We start from the raw sequence: 21,221 nt of genomic DNA on the forward strand, positions 1-21,221 counted from the left end.
TTAAACACATTTAAGTATCCATAGTCCATATATTTTTATGGCCTTTGGTTAGAGTCTCAGACTTATCTGCTTTAGGCTGTAACCTCTGCCAGGCATGACTAAAAATATGGATTTTGTATTTTGGTCCCTTCCCTTATAGACATAGAATGTATAGCTTAATTGCCTAGATACTTAAGCAGCTCTCCCTGGTCAAACCAATAATATTCAAACATAATGAAAAAGAAAACCGGTGAATTCCATATAATTCTATATAATTATAAAATAGAAAATTGTTATGTTCACTCAAAGGAGCTAAAAATGAAAAACACTGAAGGATGCAGTCCACTCTTTCTTTGACCCAGCACTTTGACAGCAAGTTGATGACACGTCTTTAAAGCTGAGCCCAGACAAGATATAATTCACCATATGCATATTTATGTAAACTTACCATGAGACTACATTTATGTTCAGCCAGTACCAACCAATCCTCTTAAGTATTTCTGAGGTATTTGTACAAAAATATTCTTACAAGTTAAAAGGTGATAAATTATACAATTATAATAACAATGCCCTTTATTTTAAAATGAAGTCCTCTTGACCAATGATTCACATTGCATCTGCCTAATTTGTAGTTATTATTCAATTTTCACATGAACAAGTCGATAAAGCCCAAAACTAAACATGTCTAATATGCGTTATCTAGGCAATTAGAAGACTGGGAAATCAAGCTTTGTTTTTCTTTTAAAGGGTGTAGTAAAGCCAGATTATTTTTTCAGATTCTACTTACGTTAAGAAAACAGGATGGTTTTGTGGACTGTACATAAGTATTACTATCTCTCTACAAATGACGAACCAGGCTCTGAGGAATTTAGAAAGTATCACCAAACCAGGAAGTGGCAGAGCAAGGACTCTTGTCTAGATTCCCTTTCAAAATTTTGAATTCTCCTCACCAGCATATGGCCTCTCTTAGATGGAGTGAGTGACTTTCAAGAGCAGAAAGAAAAATGAGAGAATAACAATAGGCGAAATATTCTAAAATGGTCTAAGAAATTTAGAAAAAGGTTCAGATGATCAAAAATTCTATTATGGAAGGCTTTCACCTTCTCAATCAAAATCTGAGTGTCCACTGTATACCAGGGAACTGGGACACAAAAATGAACAGAAAAAGTCCTTGATCTAAATAAAGGACCAGGCAATATAAAACAAACACTTTCAAAGAAAATTACAATAAAATATTATAAAAGCAGTAACACAAAGTGCTCTATACAAGCAAGAGAAAGAGCGCCAACTTTGGGTGGCCAAAGTCTGAAAAGATTTTATTTGAGAAACACATCAGACACTGTGCAAGAAACTGGGGAGAGTGATAAATAAAACAGATGGTATTGCCGCTGTCATGGAGTTTGCATTACAGTAGGAGAACAGACAGCAAATAAATGAGGTCATCCCATGTAGTAATAAATGCCATAATGGAAATTAAACTGAGCAACATATAGAGACAACTGGGCCACCACTTTCAGTTGGAATGTCAAGGAAGAACACTTGAGACAACGAGAAACACCTGAGAAGTCAGGGTTGTATGCCGCTTCTAATCGTTATCACTTAACTTCTGCGGCAAAATCATTAAGTTTTTAAAAAATCAGCACTGGGACTTCCCTGGTGGCACAGTGGTTAAGAATCTGCCTGCCCATACGGTTTTGGTAGAAGGACGTGCTCTCACTCCCTCTTGCGAGAACACCAGAATCACAACTAACTGCTGAACAATCATCGACAGGAAGACACTGGAACTCACCAAAAAAGATACCCCACATCCAACAACAAAGAAGAAGCCACTATGAGACGGGAAGAGGGGTGCAATCACAATAAAATCAAATCCCATAACTGCCGGGTGGGTGACTCACAAACTGGAGAACACTTATACCACAGAAGTCCACCCACTGGAGCGAAGGTTCTGAGCCCCATGTCAGGCTTCCAAACCTGGGAATCTGGCAACGGGAGGAGGAATTCCTACAGAATCAGACCTTGGAGGCTAGCGGGATTTGATTGCAGGACTTTGACAGGACTGGGGGAAACAGAGACTCCACTCTTGGAGGGCACACACAGAGCAGTGTGCACATCGGGAACCAGGGGAAGGAGCAGTGACCCCATAGGAAACTGAACCAGAACTAACTGCTAGTGTAGGAGGATCTACTGCAGAGGTGGGAGAATGGCTCTGTCTCACTGTGAGGACAAGGACACTGGTAGCAGAAGTTCTGGGAAGTACTCCTTGGTGTGAGCCCTCCCAGAGTCTGCCATTAGCCCCATCAAAGAGCTCAGGTAGGCTCCATTGTTGGGTTGCCTCAGGCCAAACAACCAACAGGGAGGGAACCCAGCCACACCCATCAGCAGTCAAGTGGATTAGAGTTTTACTGAGCTCTGCCCACCAGAGCAACACCCACCGCTACCCACCACCAGTCCCTCCCATCAGGAAACTTGCACAAGCCGCTTAGATAGCCTCATCCACCAGAGGGCAGACAGCAGAAGCAAGAAGAACTACAATCCTGCAGCCTCTGGAACAAAAACCACCTTCACAGAAAGATAGACAAGATGAAAAGACACAGGGCTATGTACCAGATGAAGGAACAAGATAAAACCCCAGAAAAACAACTAAATGAAGTGGAGATAGTCAACCTTCTAGAAAAAGAATTCAGAATAATGATAGTGAAGATGATCCAGGACCTCGGAAAAAGAATGGAGGCAAAGATCGAGAAGATGAAAGAAATGTTTAACAAAGAAAAATTAAAAAACAAACAAACAGAGATGAACAACACAATAACTGAAATAAAAACTACACTAGAAGGAATCAATAGCAGAATAACTGAGGCAGAAGAACGGATAAGTGACCTGGAAGACAGAATGGTGGAATTCACTGCTGTGGAACAGACTAAAGAATAAAGAACGAAAAGAAATGAAGACAGCCTAAGAGACCTCTGGGACAACATTAAATGCAACAACATTCACATCATAGGGGTCCCAGAAGGAGAAGAGGGAGAGAAAGGACCCAAGAAAATATTTGAGGAGATTATAGTCAAAAACTTTCCTAAAACGGGAAAGGAACTAACCACCCAAGTTCAGGAAGTGCAGAGAGTCCCATACAGGATAAACCCAAGGAGAAACACACCGAGACACATAGTAATCAAGCTGGCAAAAATTAAAGACAAAGAAAAATTATTGAAAGCAGCAAGGAAAAAACGACAAATAACATACACGGGAACTCCCTTAAGGTTAACAGCTGATTTCTCAGCAGAAATGCTACAAGCCAAAAGGAGTGGCATGATATACTTAAAGTGATGAAAGGGAAGAACCTAAAACCAAGATTACTCCACCCCGCAAGGATCTCATTCAGACTCGATGGAGAAATCAAAAGCTTTACAGACAAGCAAAAGCTAAAAGAATTCAGCACCACCAAACCAGCTCTACAACAAATGCTAAAGGAACTTCTCTAAGTGGGAAATACAAGAGAAGAAAAGGACCTACAAAAACAAACCCAAAACAATTAAAATGGTCATAGGAACATACATATCGATAATTACCTTAAACGTGAATGGATTAAATGCTCCAACCAAAAGACACAGGCTTGCTGAATGGCTACAAAAACAAGACCCATATATATGCTCTCTATAAGAGACCCACTTCAGACCCAGGGACACATACAGACTGAAGTGAGGGGATGCAAAAAGATATTCCATGCAAATGGAAATCAAAAGAAAGCCGGAGTAGCAATACTCATATCAGATAAAATAGACTTTAAAATAAAGAATGTTACAAGAGACAAGGAAGGACACTACATAATGATCAAGGGATCAATTCGAGAAGAAGATATACCAGTTATAAACATATATGCACCCAACATAGGAGCACCTCAATACATAAGGCAACTGCTAAGAGCTATAAAAGAGGAAATCGACAGTAACACAATAATAGTGGGGGACTTTAACACCTCACTTACACCAACGGACAGATCATCCAAACAGAAAATTAATAATGAGACACAAGCTTTAAATGCCACAATAGACCACATAGATTTAATTGATATTTATAGGACATTCCATCCAAAAACAGCAGATTACACTTTCTTCTCAAGTGCACACGGAACATTCTCCAGGATAGATCACATCTTGGGTCACAAATCAAGCCTCAGTAAATTTAAGAAAATTGAAATCATATCAAGCATCTTTTCTGACCACAACGCTATGAGATTAGAAATCAATTACAGAGAAAAAAACGTAAAAAACACAAACACATGGAGGCTAAACAATACGTTACTAAATAACCAAGGGATCACTGAAGAAATCAAAGAGGAAATCAAAAAATACCTAGAGACAAATGACAATGAAAACACGATGACCCAAAACCTATGGGATGCAGCAAAAGCAGTTCTAAGAGGGAAGTTTATAGCTACAGAAGCCTACCTCAAGAAACAAGAAACATCTCAAATAAACAATCTAACCTCACACCTAAAAGAACTAGAGAAAGAAGAACAAACAAAACCCAAAGTTAGCAGAAGGAAAGAAATCATAAAGATCAGATCAGAAATAAATGAAATAGAAACAAAGAAAACAATAGCAAAGATCAATAAAACTAAAACCTGGTTCTTTGAGAAGATAAACAAAATTGATAAACCATTAGCTAGACTCATCAAGAAAAAGAGGAGAGGACTCAAATCAATAAAATTAGAAATGAAAAAGGAGAAGTTACAACAGACACCGCAGAAATACAAAGCATCCTAACAGACTACTACAAGCAACTGTATGCCAATAAAATGGACAACCTGGAAAAAATGGACAAATTCTTAGAAAGGTATAACCTTCCAATACTGAACCAGGAAGAAGCAGAAAATATGAACAGACCAATCACAAGTAATGAAATTGAAACTGATTAAAAAATCTCTCAACAAACAAAAGTCCAGGACCAGACGGCTTCACAGATGAATTCTATCAAACATTTACAGAAGAGCTAACACCTATCCTTCTCAAACTCTTCTAAAAAATTGCAGAGGAAGGATCACTCCCAAACTCACTGTATGAGGCCACCATCACCCTGATACCAAAATCCGACAAAGATACTACAAAAAAAAGAAAATTACAGATCAATATCACTGGTGAATATAGATGCAAAAATCCTCAGCAAACTACTAGCAAGCAGAATCCAACAACATATTAAAAGGATCATACACCATGATCAAGTGGTATTTATCCCAAGGATGCAAGGAATCTTCAATATATGCAAATCAATCGATGTGATACACCATATTAACAAACTGAAGAATAAAAACCATATGATCATCTCAATAGATGCAGAAAAAGCTTTTGAAAATTCAACACTGATTTATGACAAAAGCTCTCCAGAAATGGGCATGGAGGGAACCTACCTCAACATAATAAAGGCCATATACAACAAACCCATAGCAAACATCATTCTCAGTGGTGAAAAACTGAAAGCATTTCCCCTAAGATCAGGAACAAGACAAGGATGTCCACTTCCGCCACTAGTATTCAACATAGTTTTGGAAGTCCTAGCCATGGCAATCAGAGAAGAAAAAGAAATAAAAGGAATACAAATTGGAAAAGAAGAAGTAAAACTGTCACTGTTTGCAGATGACATGATACTATACATAGAGAATCCTAAAGAAGCCACCAGAAAACTACTAGAGCTAATCAATGAATTTGGTAAAGCTGCAGGATACAAAATTAATGCACAGAAATCTCTTGCATTCCTATAATGATGAAAAATCTGAAAGAGAAATTATGGAAACACTCCCATTTACCACTGCAACAAAAAGAATAAAATACCTAGGACTAACCTACCTAGGGAGACAGAAGACCTGTATGCAGAAAACTATAAGACTGATGAAAGAAATTAAAGATGATACCAACAGATGGAGAGATATTCCATGTTCTTGGATTGGATCAATATTGTGAAAATGACTGTATTACCCAAAGCAATCTACAGATTCAATGCAATCCCTATCAAATTACCAACGGCATTTTTTACGCAACGAGAACAAAAAAATCTTAAAATTTGTATGGAGACACAAAAGACCCCGAATAGCCAAAGCAGTCTTGAGGGAAAAAAACGGAGCTGGAGGAATCAGACTCCCTGACTTCAGACTATACTATAAAGCTACAGTAATCAAGACAATATGGTACTGGCACAAAAACAGAAACATAGATCAATGCAACAAGATAGAAAGCCCAGAGGTAAACCCACGCACCTATGGTCAACTAATCTATGACAAAGGAACCAAGGATATACAATGGAGAAAAGACAGTCTCTTCAATAAGTGGTGCTGGGAAAACTGGACAGCTACATGTAAAAGAATGAAATTAGAACACTCCCTAACACCAAACACAAAAATAAACTCAAAATGGATTAGAGACCTAAATGTAAGACCAGACACTATAAAACTCTTAAAGGAAAACATAGGAAGAACACTCTTTGACATAAATCACAGCAAGATCTTTTTCGATCCACCTCCTAGAGTAATGGAAATAAAAACAAAAATAAACAAATGGGACCTAATGAAAAGCTTTTGCACACCAAAGGAGACCATAAACAAGACAAAAAGACAACCCTCAGAAAGGGAGAAAATATTTGCAAACGAATCAACAGACAAAGGATTAATCTCCACAATATATAAACAGCTCATGCAGCTCAATATTAAAAAAACAAACAACCCAATTCAAAAATGGGCAGAAGACCTAAATAGACATTTCTCCAAAGAAGACATACAGATGGCCAAGAAGCACATGAAAAGCTGCTCAACATCACTAATTATTAGAGAAATGCAAATCAAAACTACAATGAGGTATCACCTCACACCAGTTAGAATGGGCATCATCAGAAAATCTACAAACAACAAATGCTGGAGAGGGTGTGGAGAAATGGGAACCCTATTGCACTGTTGGTGGGAATGTAAATTGATACAGCCACTATGGAGAACAGTATGGAGGTTCCTTAAAAAACTAAAAATAGAACTACCATAGGACCCAGCAATCCCATTACTGGGCATATACCCTAAGAAAACCATAATTCAAAAAGAGTCATGTACCACAATGTTCACTGCAACCCTATTTACAATAGCCAGGACATGGAAGCAACCTAAGTGTCCATCAACAGATGAATGGATAAAGAAGATGTGGCACATATATACAATGGAATATTACTCAACCATAAAAAGAAATGAAATTGAGTTTTTAAAGTGAGGTAGATAGACTTAGAGACTGTCATACAGAGTGAAGTAAGTGAGAAAGAGAAGAACAAATACCATATGCTAACACATTTATATGGAATCTAAAAAAAAAAAAAAAGGTTCTGAAGAACCTAGGGGCAGGACAAGAATAAAAATGCAGACGTAGAGAATGGACTTGAGGACACAGGGAGGGGGAAGGGTAAGCTGGGACGAAGTGAGAGAGTGGCATGGACATACATACACTACCAAATGTAAAATGGATGGCTAGTGGGAAGCAGCCACATAGCACAGGGAGATCAGCTCGGTGCTTTGTGTCCACCTAGAGGGGTGGGTTAGGGAGGGTGGGAGGGAGACGCAAGAGGGAGGAGATATGGGGATATATGTATATGTATAGCTGATTCAGTTTGTTATACAGCAGCAAATAACACACCATTGTAAAGCAATTATACTCCAATAAGATGTTAAAAAATAAATAAATAAATAAAGCAAATGAGAGAATTCAAAAAAAAAAAGAATCCACCTGGCAATTCAGGGGACACGAGTTTGCCCGGGTCCGGGAAGATCCCACATGCTGCAGAACGACTAAGCCCGTGCGCCACAACCATTTAGCCTGCACTCTAGAGCCTGCAAGCCACAACTACTGAGCCCGTGCACCACAGCTACTGAAGCCCGCGTGCCTAGAGCCCATGCTCCGCAACAAGAGAAGCCACGGCAATGACAAGCCCGTTCACTGCAACGAAGGGTAGCCCCCGCTGGCACAACTAGAGAAAGCCCGCGCGCAGCAACGAAGACCCAACGCAGCCAAAAAACAAATAAATAAAATTTAAAAATAAATTAATAAAATAAAGTAAAAACTCAGCACCTTTACTCTACATAGTTTACCTTCAGACTAATAGCATAACTTCTCCATAACTCAAAATCTCTTGATTCCATTTTCATCCTTCCCCAGTATAAAAAAGAAGAAAAATCTCTTTCTTTTTAATTAACAGGGCTGCCCTCAGCCAGGCTGGCCCCAGCAGCGGCCTGGTACTCACTGCCCTGAGGGCTGTCCTAACCTTGGCCCGCTCTCCGGTAAGTGCAGGTTCCGATGAGGCTGCTGCGCTACCGATGCACCTCAAGCACGGGCAGGTGGGCAGGTCGGCAAGCGGAGGCCACCAACTCACACTGGCGTTCAGCCACTACCGCTGCATCTCCCCGGGGCCCTCGCTGGCCTCGGGGCTTCAGCCTTCGCCTCCACCCCAGCCTCTCTCACCCAGCTGCAAATCGGCACACTAACCCCCGACTACTACCACTTATCTGTGACGGAGACCTTTGCGCTGGTTCTCATAGGCCCCGCGGCACGTGCCCTGACGTGTGACGTCAACGCGTCACACACGGGGCGTAGCAAAGCCGGGCGTGGGGTGAGGAAGCCTGGGATAGATTTCGGGCGCCGGGACCCGGAGGTTCGCGCACCGCTGGCGTCGGTATTCCTGTACTCTGCGCCTGTCCAAACGTACCCCCAGGGCCGGTTATGGCGCAGGCACCGAGCGGTTGTCTTGGCGTCTCCTCCACTTCACCCCTCCCCCAACTTTGCATGGCCTTGGAGACTGAAATGCCAACCCAGAGAACTGCACTTCTGCCTAAAATCAGAGACACTCAGGCCCCAGGGCTTTGGAACTGCCTGTGGAGAAGAGCAAATGGTGCTGACTGCGGTTGATTCATTTGTGATGAAAACGCGGGCTCTAGTGATAGGGCTCCTGCTATACATCATTTTGAAGAAAATGGATGATAGTTTTAGGGAGAAAGCCCAAGAATAGTATCAGCAGAAAATTTAATCCCAGGAGCTAACACTTTAATTTTTGTCAACCCAGTAACCTTTATTGTTCAGAGGTTTCTTCACCCTCAATCCACTCCCCAACCTAAAGTATCAAGTTTTTGTTAAATTACACCAGTAATAATTTTGGAAAAGTCATAAAAAAAAATAAGGTAGTATGATGTGATGTGAATAAGGGACCCCAGGATTAGAAGTCAAGAGACCCTGGGATATTAGTGTCAGGCTTGATCTGACTACCTGTAGGAACTACCAGTCACTTAATCCCTCAGCTCAAACTTATTAATCAGTAAAGTGAGGGAGCTGAAATAGAGATCTTCAAATTGTTGAGAGTGTCTGACCTTAGCCACTCTGATACGTTATCACAGATAATCACTACATGTTTTTGCAGCTGTAATTTCCCCAGAATGAAAACCAAAAATTAGGGCACAGTTCAGGGAAAAACCAGGACGTACCTATAAAATATTGGCAAGAAAAAAAAAAAAAAAGAACAATTCTCAGTCAAAGTGAAATCTCTAAAGTTTAGTTCATTAAACCATATGGTTTTAAAAATATAAAAACGAATACATTTCAAAACTGGCCATTCTTGGTTTGTATACAGAAAGCAGGCTGTTGCTAAAATTCTTCAATGCTTAAAGTAGCAAACAGGAAGAAGACAGATATTTCGATCTCCCTGTTCCTTAGATCTTGCAACTTTCTTTTGTTACCAGCCAAAGTTTTCTCTTCCCTTTACTTTCTCAGCTTTCTTACTTCCTCTTTAGATTAATCTTTTGCCTTCTGGCCCTGTGGGGGATTTTCTTTAAAGTCTCCTCACCACCTCTAAGCCTTTTCTCAGTCTTCACCCTTTTCAAGCTTTATAGTAGCTGATGCTATTGATCGCCCATAATTCTTAAGATAGCCTTTTTTCATAAGATAATTTCCTATTTTATTTACCTGGATATTCTCTGTGTCTTCTCTCCCTTCTTCCTCTCCCTTCTTCTCCACACTCCAAAGTCTCCTACTTTATCCTTTTTTTCATTGAACTCTTTTCCATGGCAATCACATCTGAACATTGGCTTAAATTATTATTTCTTGGTAGAAACTTCACAAATCCCTAACTCTGATACTATTCTTTGTTCAGAGTTTTCAAAATACCTACCAAACAAAATAATAATAAAATCACCAATTATTGAATGCTGACAATCTAAGCACTTAATATATTGAATAAATATTATTAAATTTTCAAAGATGAAGTATTCACAGATATGTGATTAATATACAGTATACTGAGTACTTTTTAGTCTTGTTATCACACCCAGTGTATAGATACATGTGACAAAGGCTACTATATTTCAATATGCATTTGTGTATCTTGTAATGCTATTATAAATACTATTGTTTGGGGGAAAAGAGTTTATAGCTATGCATAATAATAAAAATAAGACATGTATCATCAACTCCTGAATAATGCCCTGAATCTTTACCATGTGGGAAGCCAATGTTTGTACTACTAGAACAGTAGTAACACAAACCTGTTTACACTCTAACAAATTATTAAAAACCTGTTTACACTCTTACAAATTATTGAAGACCCCCAAATAGCTTTTGTTTATGTGAGTTGTACCTATCGATAATACTTTACTAGAAATGAATACTGATACATTCATAAAGTATTTATTAATTCATATGGTAGGCAGCCTCTAAGATGGCCCACAATGATCCCTACCTCCTGATAGTCATGCCCTTGTGAAAAGTCATGCCCTTGTGAAATCCCCTCCCCTCGATTTGCAGCCTGGATTTATTGACTCCTTTCAAAACACAGAGTACAGCTGAAATGATGGGATGTCACTTCCAGGATTAGGTTACAAAAAGACTGTGGCTTCTGCCTTGCTTGTTCTCTCTCTCTCTCTTTCTTTCTCTCAATCTCTCTGAGGGAAGCCAGCTGCCATGTTGTAAGTTGTCCTATGAAGAGATCCATGTGGCAAGGAATTGATATCTCTGGCCAACAGCAGTGAGGAACTGGGTTCTGTCAATAGCTACATAGGTGAGCTGAGAAGATCCCCCTCCCAGTCACGCCTTAAGATTACTGCAGCCCTGCTGACATCCTGATTATAGCTTTGTGAGAGACCCTGAGCCAGAGGTACCCAACTAAACCACACCTGGATTCCTGACCCAAGAAATGCTGAGATAATATTTATTGTTTTAAGCTGCTAAATTTGGGGGCAATTTGTTACACAGCAACATATAACTAATACAATTCATCTTAAAATAACAATAATAACATATTCTATGAAAAATAACTATTTCCCAAAAAGAAGAATGTAGTGAAATGAGTGGTATTGTTTTTATTGTTTGCAAATCTCCCTAATGTCTAGTTTCATAGAAGACATCTGATTTCTCATATCTGCTTCTGAATTTAACCTGTTGCAGTACATTGTTTTGGTTGACATACATGAAGAAAACCCAGCCTTACACAGACATGTATTTGTGGAGGGAGTATTTTAATAGTCTTTCCTGATAATTGTGGATATTCTTCTTTAGTCTTATACCAGCATTCAGCAAGTGATAATTTCTTAAAGGTGAGTTGCAATGTAGAAACCATATACTCTTGTTACATTAAAATTTATTGGTCTGTCTTGCACTTTGAATCAATCATTTACTAATGCATGACTTTGTAACATCATGTATTGATCATTTGAGTAATATTGGTTCTCTGAGTTATGCAAATCTTCCATTGATACATTGCATTAGTTTCATTATACAACAACCTCCCTGCCTCCCTCTAAAAAAAAAAAAAAACACTTTGTTAATATCACCACCATGCTTACCAGAAAAGCCTTTAAGTTTGGGGGACTTGTTGTATTAGTTATCTACTATTGCATAGCAAATTATCCCAAGTTAGCAACTTAAAACAACAAACTTTTATTATCTCACAGTTTCTGTGGGTCAGGAATCTAGGAGTGGCATAGCTGGGTAGTTCTGGCTCCAAGTCTTTCAAGAGGTTGCAGTCAAGCTGTTAGCTGGGCTTCAGTCATTTAAAAGCGCAACTGAGAGACAATCTACTTACAAACTCATTCAACATGCTGCTTGGCAGGCTTCAGAAGATCTACTTCCAAGTTCATTCACATGGTTGCTTGCAAGCCTCAGTTCCTTGCCATGTGGGCCTCTCCATGGGCTGCTTGAGTCTCCTTATAACAGGGCAGCTGGCTTCCCTTTCCCAGGGATAAAAGAGAGACACACACACACACACACACACACACACACACACACAGAGAGAGAGAGAGAGAGAGAGAAAGAGAATAAGAGAGCCAACCCAAGACAGAAGCCACGCTCATTTCATAGACTAATGTCAATATGATAGCTCATCACTTCAGCCATGTTCTGTTCACTAGAAATGGTCCAGGCCAAACTCAACGGGAGGGAAGCTAAGCTCCACCTCTTGAGGGGAGCTGGATCAAAGAATGTGGAGACATAGCTACAAAACCACCACAAGTTGTCAAACTCATGATGCCGGATGCAAGTTCTTCCCAAATTATAATTTTTCCTTTAAAGCTCAAGCTTATCATCGGCAACAAACACTCTCAGTTGTTTTTCTCGAAATGACAGGCTTCTTTCATCTTTGAGAAGATACCTTGCCAAACATTCAACTCTCTATAACCATAGTTTTTCTGTCATTCTTTCAAGTGAAAATGATCTTCTGTGAGAAAGGAGCAACTTTAGCTCACGACTCCAGCAAGTATACTATTGCTTTTCCTTGGGGTAATCATATATTTCAGTATGCACAGAAAAGCTTTATGCATACTTCCTATTAAATCACACAAAATATTAAAATGATGTATACTCAAGGGTAAATATTTAATGAAATTAATCATTTTTATTGCTTCATCTTAGGTAAAACTGACTTTTGGTGGGGTACAGACTAGACTACTCAGAACTTCTGACTAGGAATATCATTGTAGGAGCAGGTAAATCAAGAAAAGCTTCAAGGAAAAAGGTGTATATTGACATTGGGTGGGAGCTACTTTAAGACTGGCAGCGAGGAGGAAAGGTGGGAGAGGAAAATAAACAAAAACAGTGGGACTGGAATGAGATGGGCATGTTATGTTCAAGAACGAAGGGAAAGAAGGCTAATTGGGGAGCAAGCTGTGGACTTGATATAGGCACCTGTGAAGGGAAACAGCCTGAGAGCCTCATAAAATAGACCCCACCTGAAGGGGCAGTGTGAGAGGAGGACTATCGGAAGTCTAAGGGCTTCTCAGGATTGTTATCTACCGGGAAATGCAGCGGGAGGGTCCCAGCAGGCTTCCATCAGACACAGGATCACCTTTGACTATTCTATTTCCCACTCCTGAGGGCACCAATGCTAGTCAAAACCATACAGTTAAATAAGAGCTTTTCCCCATCTTATCTTTTCTCCTTCCCTCTTGCATCTTTGAAAGGGCCAAAAACAGCAACCGATGAGAGAAAAGGGGTACTGAGAAGAGGAAGAGCAGCTTACCACAGCTGCCTCCTTTCTCCACTGTAGACTTCCAAGCCTGGCACAAAACAGGTACGGAAGGGAAGAAGTTTTAAATGGAATGAGATTAGAGTTTGGATTCTTATCCTGGACTGGACTCTAATTACTAAAAAGAAACTATTATTACCTGAGAGCAAACACAAAACTAAAAATCTACCTGAGGGCTTCCCTGGTGGCGCAGTGGTTAAGAATCCGCCTGCCAATGCAGGGGACACGGGTTCGAGCCCTGGTCTGGGAAGATCCCACATGTTGCAGAGCAGCTGGGCCCGTGAGCCACAATCACTGAGCCTGCACGTCTGGAGCCTGTGCTCCGCAACAAGAGAGGCAGCGATAATGAGAGGCCCGCCGCACCGCGATGAAGAGTGGCCCCCGCTCGCCGCAACTGGAGAAAGCCCTCGCACAGAAACGAAGACCCAACACAGCCAAAAATAAATAAATAAATAATTAAAAAAAAAAATCTACCTGAGAATTCAAGAGAGTAGAGGTGGAGCACAGTGAACTGCACAAATTGACAGTGCAAGTCTGAAGGACAGTGGACAAGAAGAGAGTTGCTTTCAGCTTGCACCCTACTAAGTTCACCTCTTGTAACGAAGTGGTTACAATAACTATTTATTGAGCACTTATTTTTGCAGTCTGAGGTTCTGCTGGCCATGTTTCAATGAATGGCCAAGATGTATTTATGTTTAGGAGAATGGTGTTTTTAGAGTGATAGGAACCAGGCTACCCGGAGTTCACATCCTAGCTCTGCTACTTAAAAAATGTGACATTGTTAATCTCTTGAACTCCCAGTTTCTTCATCTCTAAAATGAAAATAAGTAATGCCTACCTCACAGGGTTGTGGTGAAGAGTGAAGGAGATAATATAGGTGCCATAACACAGCGCCTGGTACATAGTGAGTGCTCAATAAATGGTAGCCACGATTATGATCTTTTTTTTTTAATTGGAGTATAGTTGTTTTACAACGTTGTGTTAGTTTCTACTGTACAGCAAAGTGAAGTAGAGTTCCCTGTGCTATACAGCAGGTTCTTATTAGTTATCTATTTTATACATATTAGTGTATATATGTCAATCCCTATCTCCTGTTGACCTTTGAGCATTTGGATCCAGCCAGACCTGAAACAAACTCTACTCCTGGACTTTTCAGTTAAGTGAGCCAAAAAAATTCCCCCCTTTTCGGCTATGTGTATAGTGATCTACTACTGTGTAACAAGTTACCCCCAAACTTTGTGGCTTTAAACAACAACATTTAGTATCACAGTGTCTATGGGTGAAGAATCTAGGGGTGGCATCTCTGGGTCCCCTGGCTCACAGTCCCTCATGCAATTACATAAAGATGTTAGCTTAGGCTGCTTCAGCTCAAAGCTTGAGTGAGAAAGGATCTCCTTCCAAGCTCACTTCTTGTGGCAGACTTCAGTTCCTGATGGGCTGTTGGATTGAGATCCTCAGTTCTTTGCTCTCTGTTGGTCAAAGGTGGCCCTCAGTTCCTTGCCATGTGGGCCTCTCCATAGGGTAGCTCACAATGTGGCAGCTGGCTTCCACTAGAGCAAGCAACACAGAAGCCAGAGTCTTTTATCACTAAATTTTTTTGAACATCTTTATTAGAGTATAATTGCTTTATAATGGTGTGTTAGTTTCTGCTTTATAACAAAGTGAATCGATCATCATGATCTTAGTCAGTGTAGTGACCAAAAATATTAGTTTAGAAAAATTTACCAGCTATTAGCATGTGAGATAGATTGAAAGTGAGTCAAGATTAGGATCTGGGAGAAAAATTAGGAACATTGAATAATAAAATGAGGCTAGAGTGGTAAACATAGGGATGAAACAGAGGTGAATAGACAAATATAAGGAATATTTGAGAGGAAAATGAATGTAAGAAGTACCTGCTTAGATATAATATGGTAAATAAAGGAGAAGGAAGAGTCAAAAGCAGCTTAAATTTTTAAAGCTTGGTTAGATGGGAGAATAATAGAAATGGAAGAAATAGAGCCATGGCAGAATGAGCATAATTGGGTGAGTAAGAGTGGTGGGAAGAAAATATTTGTTTTGTTACATTTCAAATTTAGGTGACAGTGGGACTTCCAAGTGCAAATATCCTATAGATATTTGGAAAGTCATTTATTTATTTATTCATCTGTCTTGAGAGGCTACTTAGATTCAGACACCATGCTAGGCTCTAGTGAGAAAAACCTGGTAAAGAGTTGGACTTTAAATGGGACATCTGGGCCAGACAGACAGACTTGGGGGCCTTCATCATAAAGCTGTTCCCTGAAACCATGAGTAGTAATAAATTTTCTAATGGAGTGTGTCAAGAGGAGATAATTTCTGGGTATATTCACAGTTAAGGAGACACAAGAAATGGCATATGGGTGAGAAATAATCAGGATCACATGTTGTAATTATTTTTATATTAAATTTTAACCATCTACAGTTTATAAATATTTAATTATGACCAAAAAAAAAGGAGTTTTATAGTAGCTGTTCATATTTTTTTAACTCTTTATCTTGGAATAATCATAGATTCACAGGAATTTGCAAAAATAGTAGAAAGGTTCCATTTGCCCTTCACCCAGTTTCCCCTAATGACTACATCTTACATAGCTATAGTACAATATGAAAACCAGTAAAGTGGAGTCAGTATAACCCACTGACTTTATTCAGATCTCACCAGGTTTACATGCACTCATTTGTGTGTCTATATGTGTATAATTCTATGCCATGTTATCACACCATGTATGGATTCATGTCGTATTTCATCAATTGTTAAAATTTTTTTCTTTTTCCTCATTCCAGTTACTTATGTAACTTGAAGAATCCACACCACAGGAATTTTTTTAAAGCATTATTTGGTAGTTTACTGATATTCCCTAATGTTCAAACAGCCAAGGATAGCAAAGATCATAAAGATTTTTAAAACATTTAATTAGCAAGGAACTTGTAAATGTTTTACACTGTTGAATATATTGAGCCAGATTCTTCTGAGACCTTTAGCCAGTCACTCACTGTTCCCCAAGTTCTTTATCAGTAAAATGCGAGTTATGATTTCTGAAGTCCTTTATAACCCTGCAGTTCTACAATTTTAAAATTCTAAGATCACTTGGTCTCATGACATAAAGCAGAAACCTGTGATTACTGCATTAATTCTTTTGAGTCAGGGTCAGTCTCATACCTTATCAGACAGGTGACCAGTGGGGCAGTTCATCATTGTCTTATTGTAAATGAGACCCTATTAGCTTGAAAGATTTTAACATAGCTTCCACATGTGGCTGCTGCCTCAGAAGGACTTGCATATATTAGGTAATGGGAGAATAAACTAATAATTGTTCTAAAAACATATTTTTTAATAAAAATATTTGTTACCTGCTTATTTTAAATAATAATTTAACTAAAACATCATCAAAATTTGTGATACTCTGACCTGGGCCCAACAAGTGGGAAGCTTCCTCTGTTTAGGAAGACAGTAGTATTAACAAGAAAATTAATATTTGTAAACTGGATCCCCTTTATCCCTCCCAAAAACATCTGTAACTGATTTCACAAAAATAGTAAAAGATTTTGTGCTTAGACAAAAGTGTTAGTAGAGGATCCATGTAAGGAAGCTCAGGGTTAAAGTAAATATTTGTAGGCTGAGTAAACACCACTTTGTAAAAATTGCCGTGAGATATAGACTTTGTACAGTGGTCACATTAGAAAGCATGACAGACTGCCTATGTTTTACGTATTGATGGCAAAACACAGCAATAGTCAAGTTAGATTTCTAATTCAGTAATGTTCTAGGAAAAAAACAGTGAAGTAAAGCACTTCATGATGTTACTTTTACTGAACTAAAGTTAATGGAGTAATTTAAATTCTTAAAGACTTGTTCAGTAGCTTGTTCCATTTAAAACTGTACTAGTAGTTCCAATTTCATGGTACCAAGATTCTCTCAAGGGAAAACTTACGAACACAAAGTGTTTGCTTTTAGTCAACAGAGTTGGTAGAGAAAAAAAAAAACTTCTCTCCAATAAGTGTAAAGTTTTACTTTTTTACTGCACATATAAATTTTTGGCAGAGAACCTGAACCCAATTTGGGCTGTAGATCTAGTTTACGCTCATATTTAAGAATAAGTATCCATTTTGGGCTTCCCTGGTGGCGCAGTGGTTGAGAGTCTGCCTGCCAATGCAGGCGACACGGGTTCGAGCTCTGGTCTGGGAAGATCCCACATGCCGCGGAGCAACTGGGCCCGTGAGCCACAACTACTGAGCCTGCGCGTCTCGAGCCTGTGCTCTGCAACAAGAGAGGCCACGATAGTGAGAGGCCCGCGCACCGCGATGAAGAGTGGCCCCCGCTGGCCACAACTAGAGAAAGCCCTCGCACAGAAACGAAGACCCAACACAGCCATAAATAAATTAATTAATTAATTAAAAAAAGAAAAAAGAAAAAGAATAAGTATCCATTTTGGAAATACCCATCAAGGGAGGAATGCTACTAACTCAGGGAGGGAGGCCTGAATATTCCCAATTTACAGATGCTCAGAGGCCTTAAGTGATTTTCCCCTACCACACAGCTGCTGAGGGGCAGAAATGAGATAAGGACTAAGTCTGTCTGACGCAAACATTTACTGCTTTCACGCATATTCTATGCTAATATCTATAAATCATTCCCATATCTTTACTTACATAAGCAACAGAATTTCTGTTAGGGAGCATTCAGCATTTTGCTCCTGTATATTGCATTTATTTATTTACTTAAAAGTCTCAATAAATCACCAGTTGTATTAAATCAGATGACTTTTTTATTCAATTAAACTGAATGTTATTTTCTACTTTTTGGAAAAAGAAAATTAAAATTAAGTATAAATAGGGGAAAACAGCATTTGTAACATATATAACAAAGGACTAAAATCTTCAATTCATATCGAATTCATAAATAAATATATAAATGTGCCAAAAGAAAAAATATTGGCAAAGACAATCACAAAGGAGTCCTCCATTTACTTAACAGATATTTTCTGAATGCCTTCCATATACCCTACATTGTGCTATGTGTTGGGGATAGAATGAGTATTTATTGACTTCATGCCATATTGCTAAAAAATGGTTTATTTAGGATAATTCTACCTTGCAAAAATGTATATATACATAAAAAATCTGGAAGGACATATATATAGTGGTTATCAATGGGTGTTATTTGAAACAAAATAATGAACATGCATTTCTTTTGTAATAAATTTTTATTAAAAAGTATAAAACTTATAGGCATAAAATTATTCAGTTATTTCACCTAATGTCCGGGGGAGGGGGGTTTGGTAATAAATATATACCTCTCTTTTCTTATCCAATGGAAGATGGATTCCAGTAGAAATGGACTCCTTTCTTTCTTTTATACCGCTATAAATCCCACTTCCTGGATCCTGCCCCAAGACACAACAGATACACCAACACTGACATACAGACATGCACTCAGAGATACAAATACATGGATATAAGACAGTCTCCTACACAGTAGATACACACCACACCACGCCACACCACACCACACCACATCACACAGAAACACACACAGAGCTACACAGTCTCATGAAAACTTACTTTGGTGTAAGAGAAAGAGTTGGCAGAGATCTGATGGTTTTAATCTCGGAAATAGCTTTCATTATTCTCTAAATTTCTCTTTATTTTTCATTTGAAACCCTTGAATGCAATATTTTTCATGCTTGCATATTATAAAATGCATAACGATAGCTCTCTGATTGACCCCCTTTTGGGTTTTTGTTTTTGTGCCTAAATCGTCTGTTCCATCTATTTGTTTTGGGTATTAGACTATCTTGGGACATTTGACAGATACATGGCTATAGAAGCTGCTAGTCTAAGGAAATGGCAAATGGCTTTGGGGAATCAAAACAGATTAATATGGAACAGTTGATAGGAGATAGTAATTTCTTCACTTAATGATTTAGTCACAATGAAAAGTTTTCTGATTCTCAACTTCTTCAGTTTTACAATTATGTACAGAGCTAGTGATTAAAATTTTCTTTAAAAGTCCAATAAATGTCAGCTGGTAATAATGTTTATGAAGTATTACGTTGCCCTAATACAATTTTGTAAAAAGAAAATTAACTGAGTATTTGTGGAGAATCTGCTTTAAACCTAACACTATACATTTATTTGAATGACTATAGACTAGATTGAATTTCACTATACTCTAATAGCTACCCAATTTTTTATGTCATGTAGGAAGCCTTTTCATTTTTTTGTTTTTTATTTATCTAGAAGCCTTTTCATTTTAAATGATTTTCTATAGCTAATAACTGTCAGGAAGCACACGAATATTAACTGAAATCTCAAACAACACAAGAGTTAGTCAAAACCTATCTCAAGGGTACTATATTTCTAGTGTTTGTCCATGGTTTCCCAAGGTTTCTATTACTCAGAAACTTTCCCAGATTTTCCTTTTTGATATTCCAGAGGGAGTCATCTATCTCCTTACTTTTGTACTTCTGTAAGGAAAGTAAGGGAGGCACGGACTGAGAAAGGGATGAAAGACAAAACGTTTCCTACAGTGTTTGGGGTGGGGGTGGGGGGTCACTGATTCCCAAAGCACAGCAATTTGACCTCTTCCCACCCTCAATGAAAAAAAAAAAAAATTCCCCAGACCTTCTTTTCTTTTATTTTATTTTTATAAATTTATTTATTTATTTATTGGCTGCGTTGGGTCTTTGTTGCTGCGCGCGGACTTTCTCTAGTTGCGGCGAGCGGGGGCTACTCTTTCTTGCGGTGCATGGGTTTCTCATTGCGGTGGCTTCTCTTGTTGCGGAGCACGGGCTGTAGGCACGGGGGCTTCAATAGTTCTGGCTCGTGGGCTCTAGAGCACAGGCTCAGTAGTTGTGGCGCACAGGCTGTGTTGCCCCACGGCGTGTGGGATCTTCCTGGACCAGGGCTCGAATCTGTGTCCCCTGCATTGGCAGGTGGATTCTTAGCCACTACGCCACCAGGGAAGTCCCAGTAACAAATCCTTTGATGACTCATTTGATTCCTTGAGACTAGGAAGTCTATCGGTATCAAGAGAGGACTCAGTTACTTTCTAGAGGAACTGCACAACAGTTCAGTCTCAGGTAGATCTCAGGCAGATCCTCTGCTTGACATCCGAAAGGTAAATTAGATTGTTTCCTTCCCTGCTCACTCCTTTAATCATTTACATAAATTCTTAAATTCTAACATTTCTTTCAGTAACTAGAAAAGAGGGCAATTTCTCCCCTTCTCAATCTTATCTAAACAGAAATTCTGAGTACATCATCCAAACTTTAAACAATATTTATTTTGTTTGATATATATATTATATTTTAAACTATACATCATATAAAATTTGTATGTAAAGTATATCTTTATTCTTTTTTTGCTTAATACTTCTGCTTTATATTAAAGAGATAACAAGCTCCTTGCTAATAAGAACAAGCCTCATCAAATTACTTGTATAATATAATGGGGCAATAGAGGGTTTGTTCTTGCCATGTTGACCCTACTGTTTTTGAACTGAGAGTGTTTTGACACAAAAGCGTTTTTTAATAAAAATAATTAATATCAGAAACAAACATTAATGAGTATCGGAATTTTGTAGTCAGCTAAATTACCATTCAACAATAACAGTGAAATAACTTTTTTTCAGACAAAAATCAGAACGATTTACCACAGAGAGGGCCTGTTCATTTTATTTTTGAATGATAGCTTAGCTG

At 38.8% G+C, this 21,221-nt stretch overlaps 1 protein-coding gene across 3 annotated transcripts in view; it reads right to left on the reverse strand.

Moving 5' to 3' along the window:
* LOC309622470 (uncharacterized protein) overlaps window positions 1-21,221 on the reverse strand; it is a gene marked incomplete at its 5' end in the record, with an annotated part of 41,839 nt that overhangs the window by 3,295 nt on the left and 17,323 nt on the right. The window contains 2 exons of one of the 3 annotated variants that reach the window (XR_014240883.1): window positions 12,191-12,208; window positions 14,908-15,050. The exons of 1 other annotated variant lie outside the window; for it this stretch is intronic. Coding sequence is in view for 1 of the 2 variants with exons in the window: in XM_082378526.1 (XP_082234652.1) it covers window positions 20,465-20,540 (76 nt within the window). One more of the 3 variants, XM_082378526.1, reaches the window with a different exon arrangement.

Source organism: Balaenoptera borealis (assembly GCF_965194805.1).
Source record: "Balaenoptera borealis genome assembly, chromosome: 2".
Lineage (NCBI taxonomy): Eukaryota > Metazoa > Chordata > Mammalia > Artiodactyla > Balaenopteridae > Balaenoptera > Balaenoptera borealis.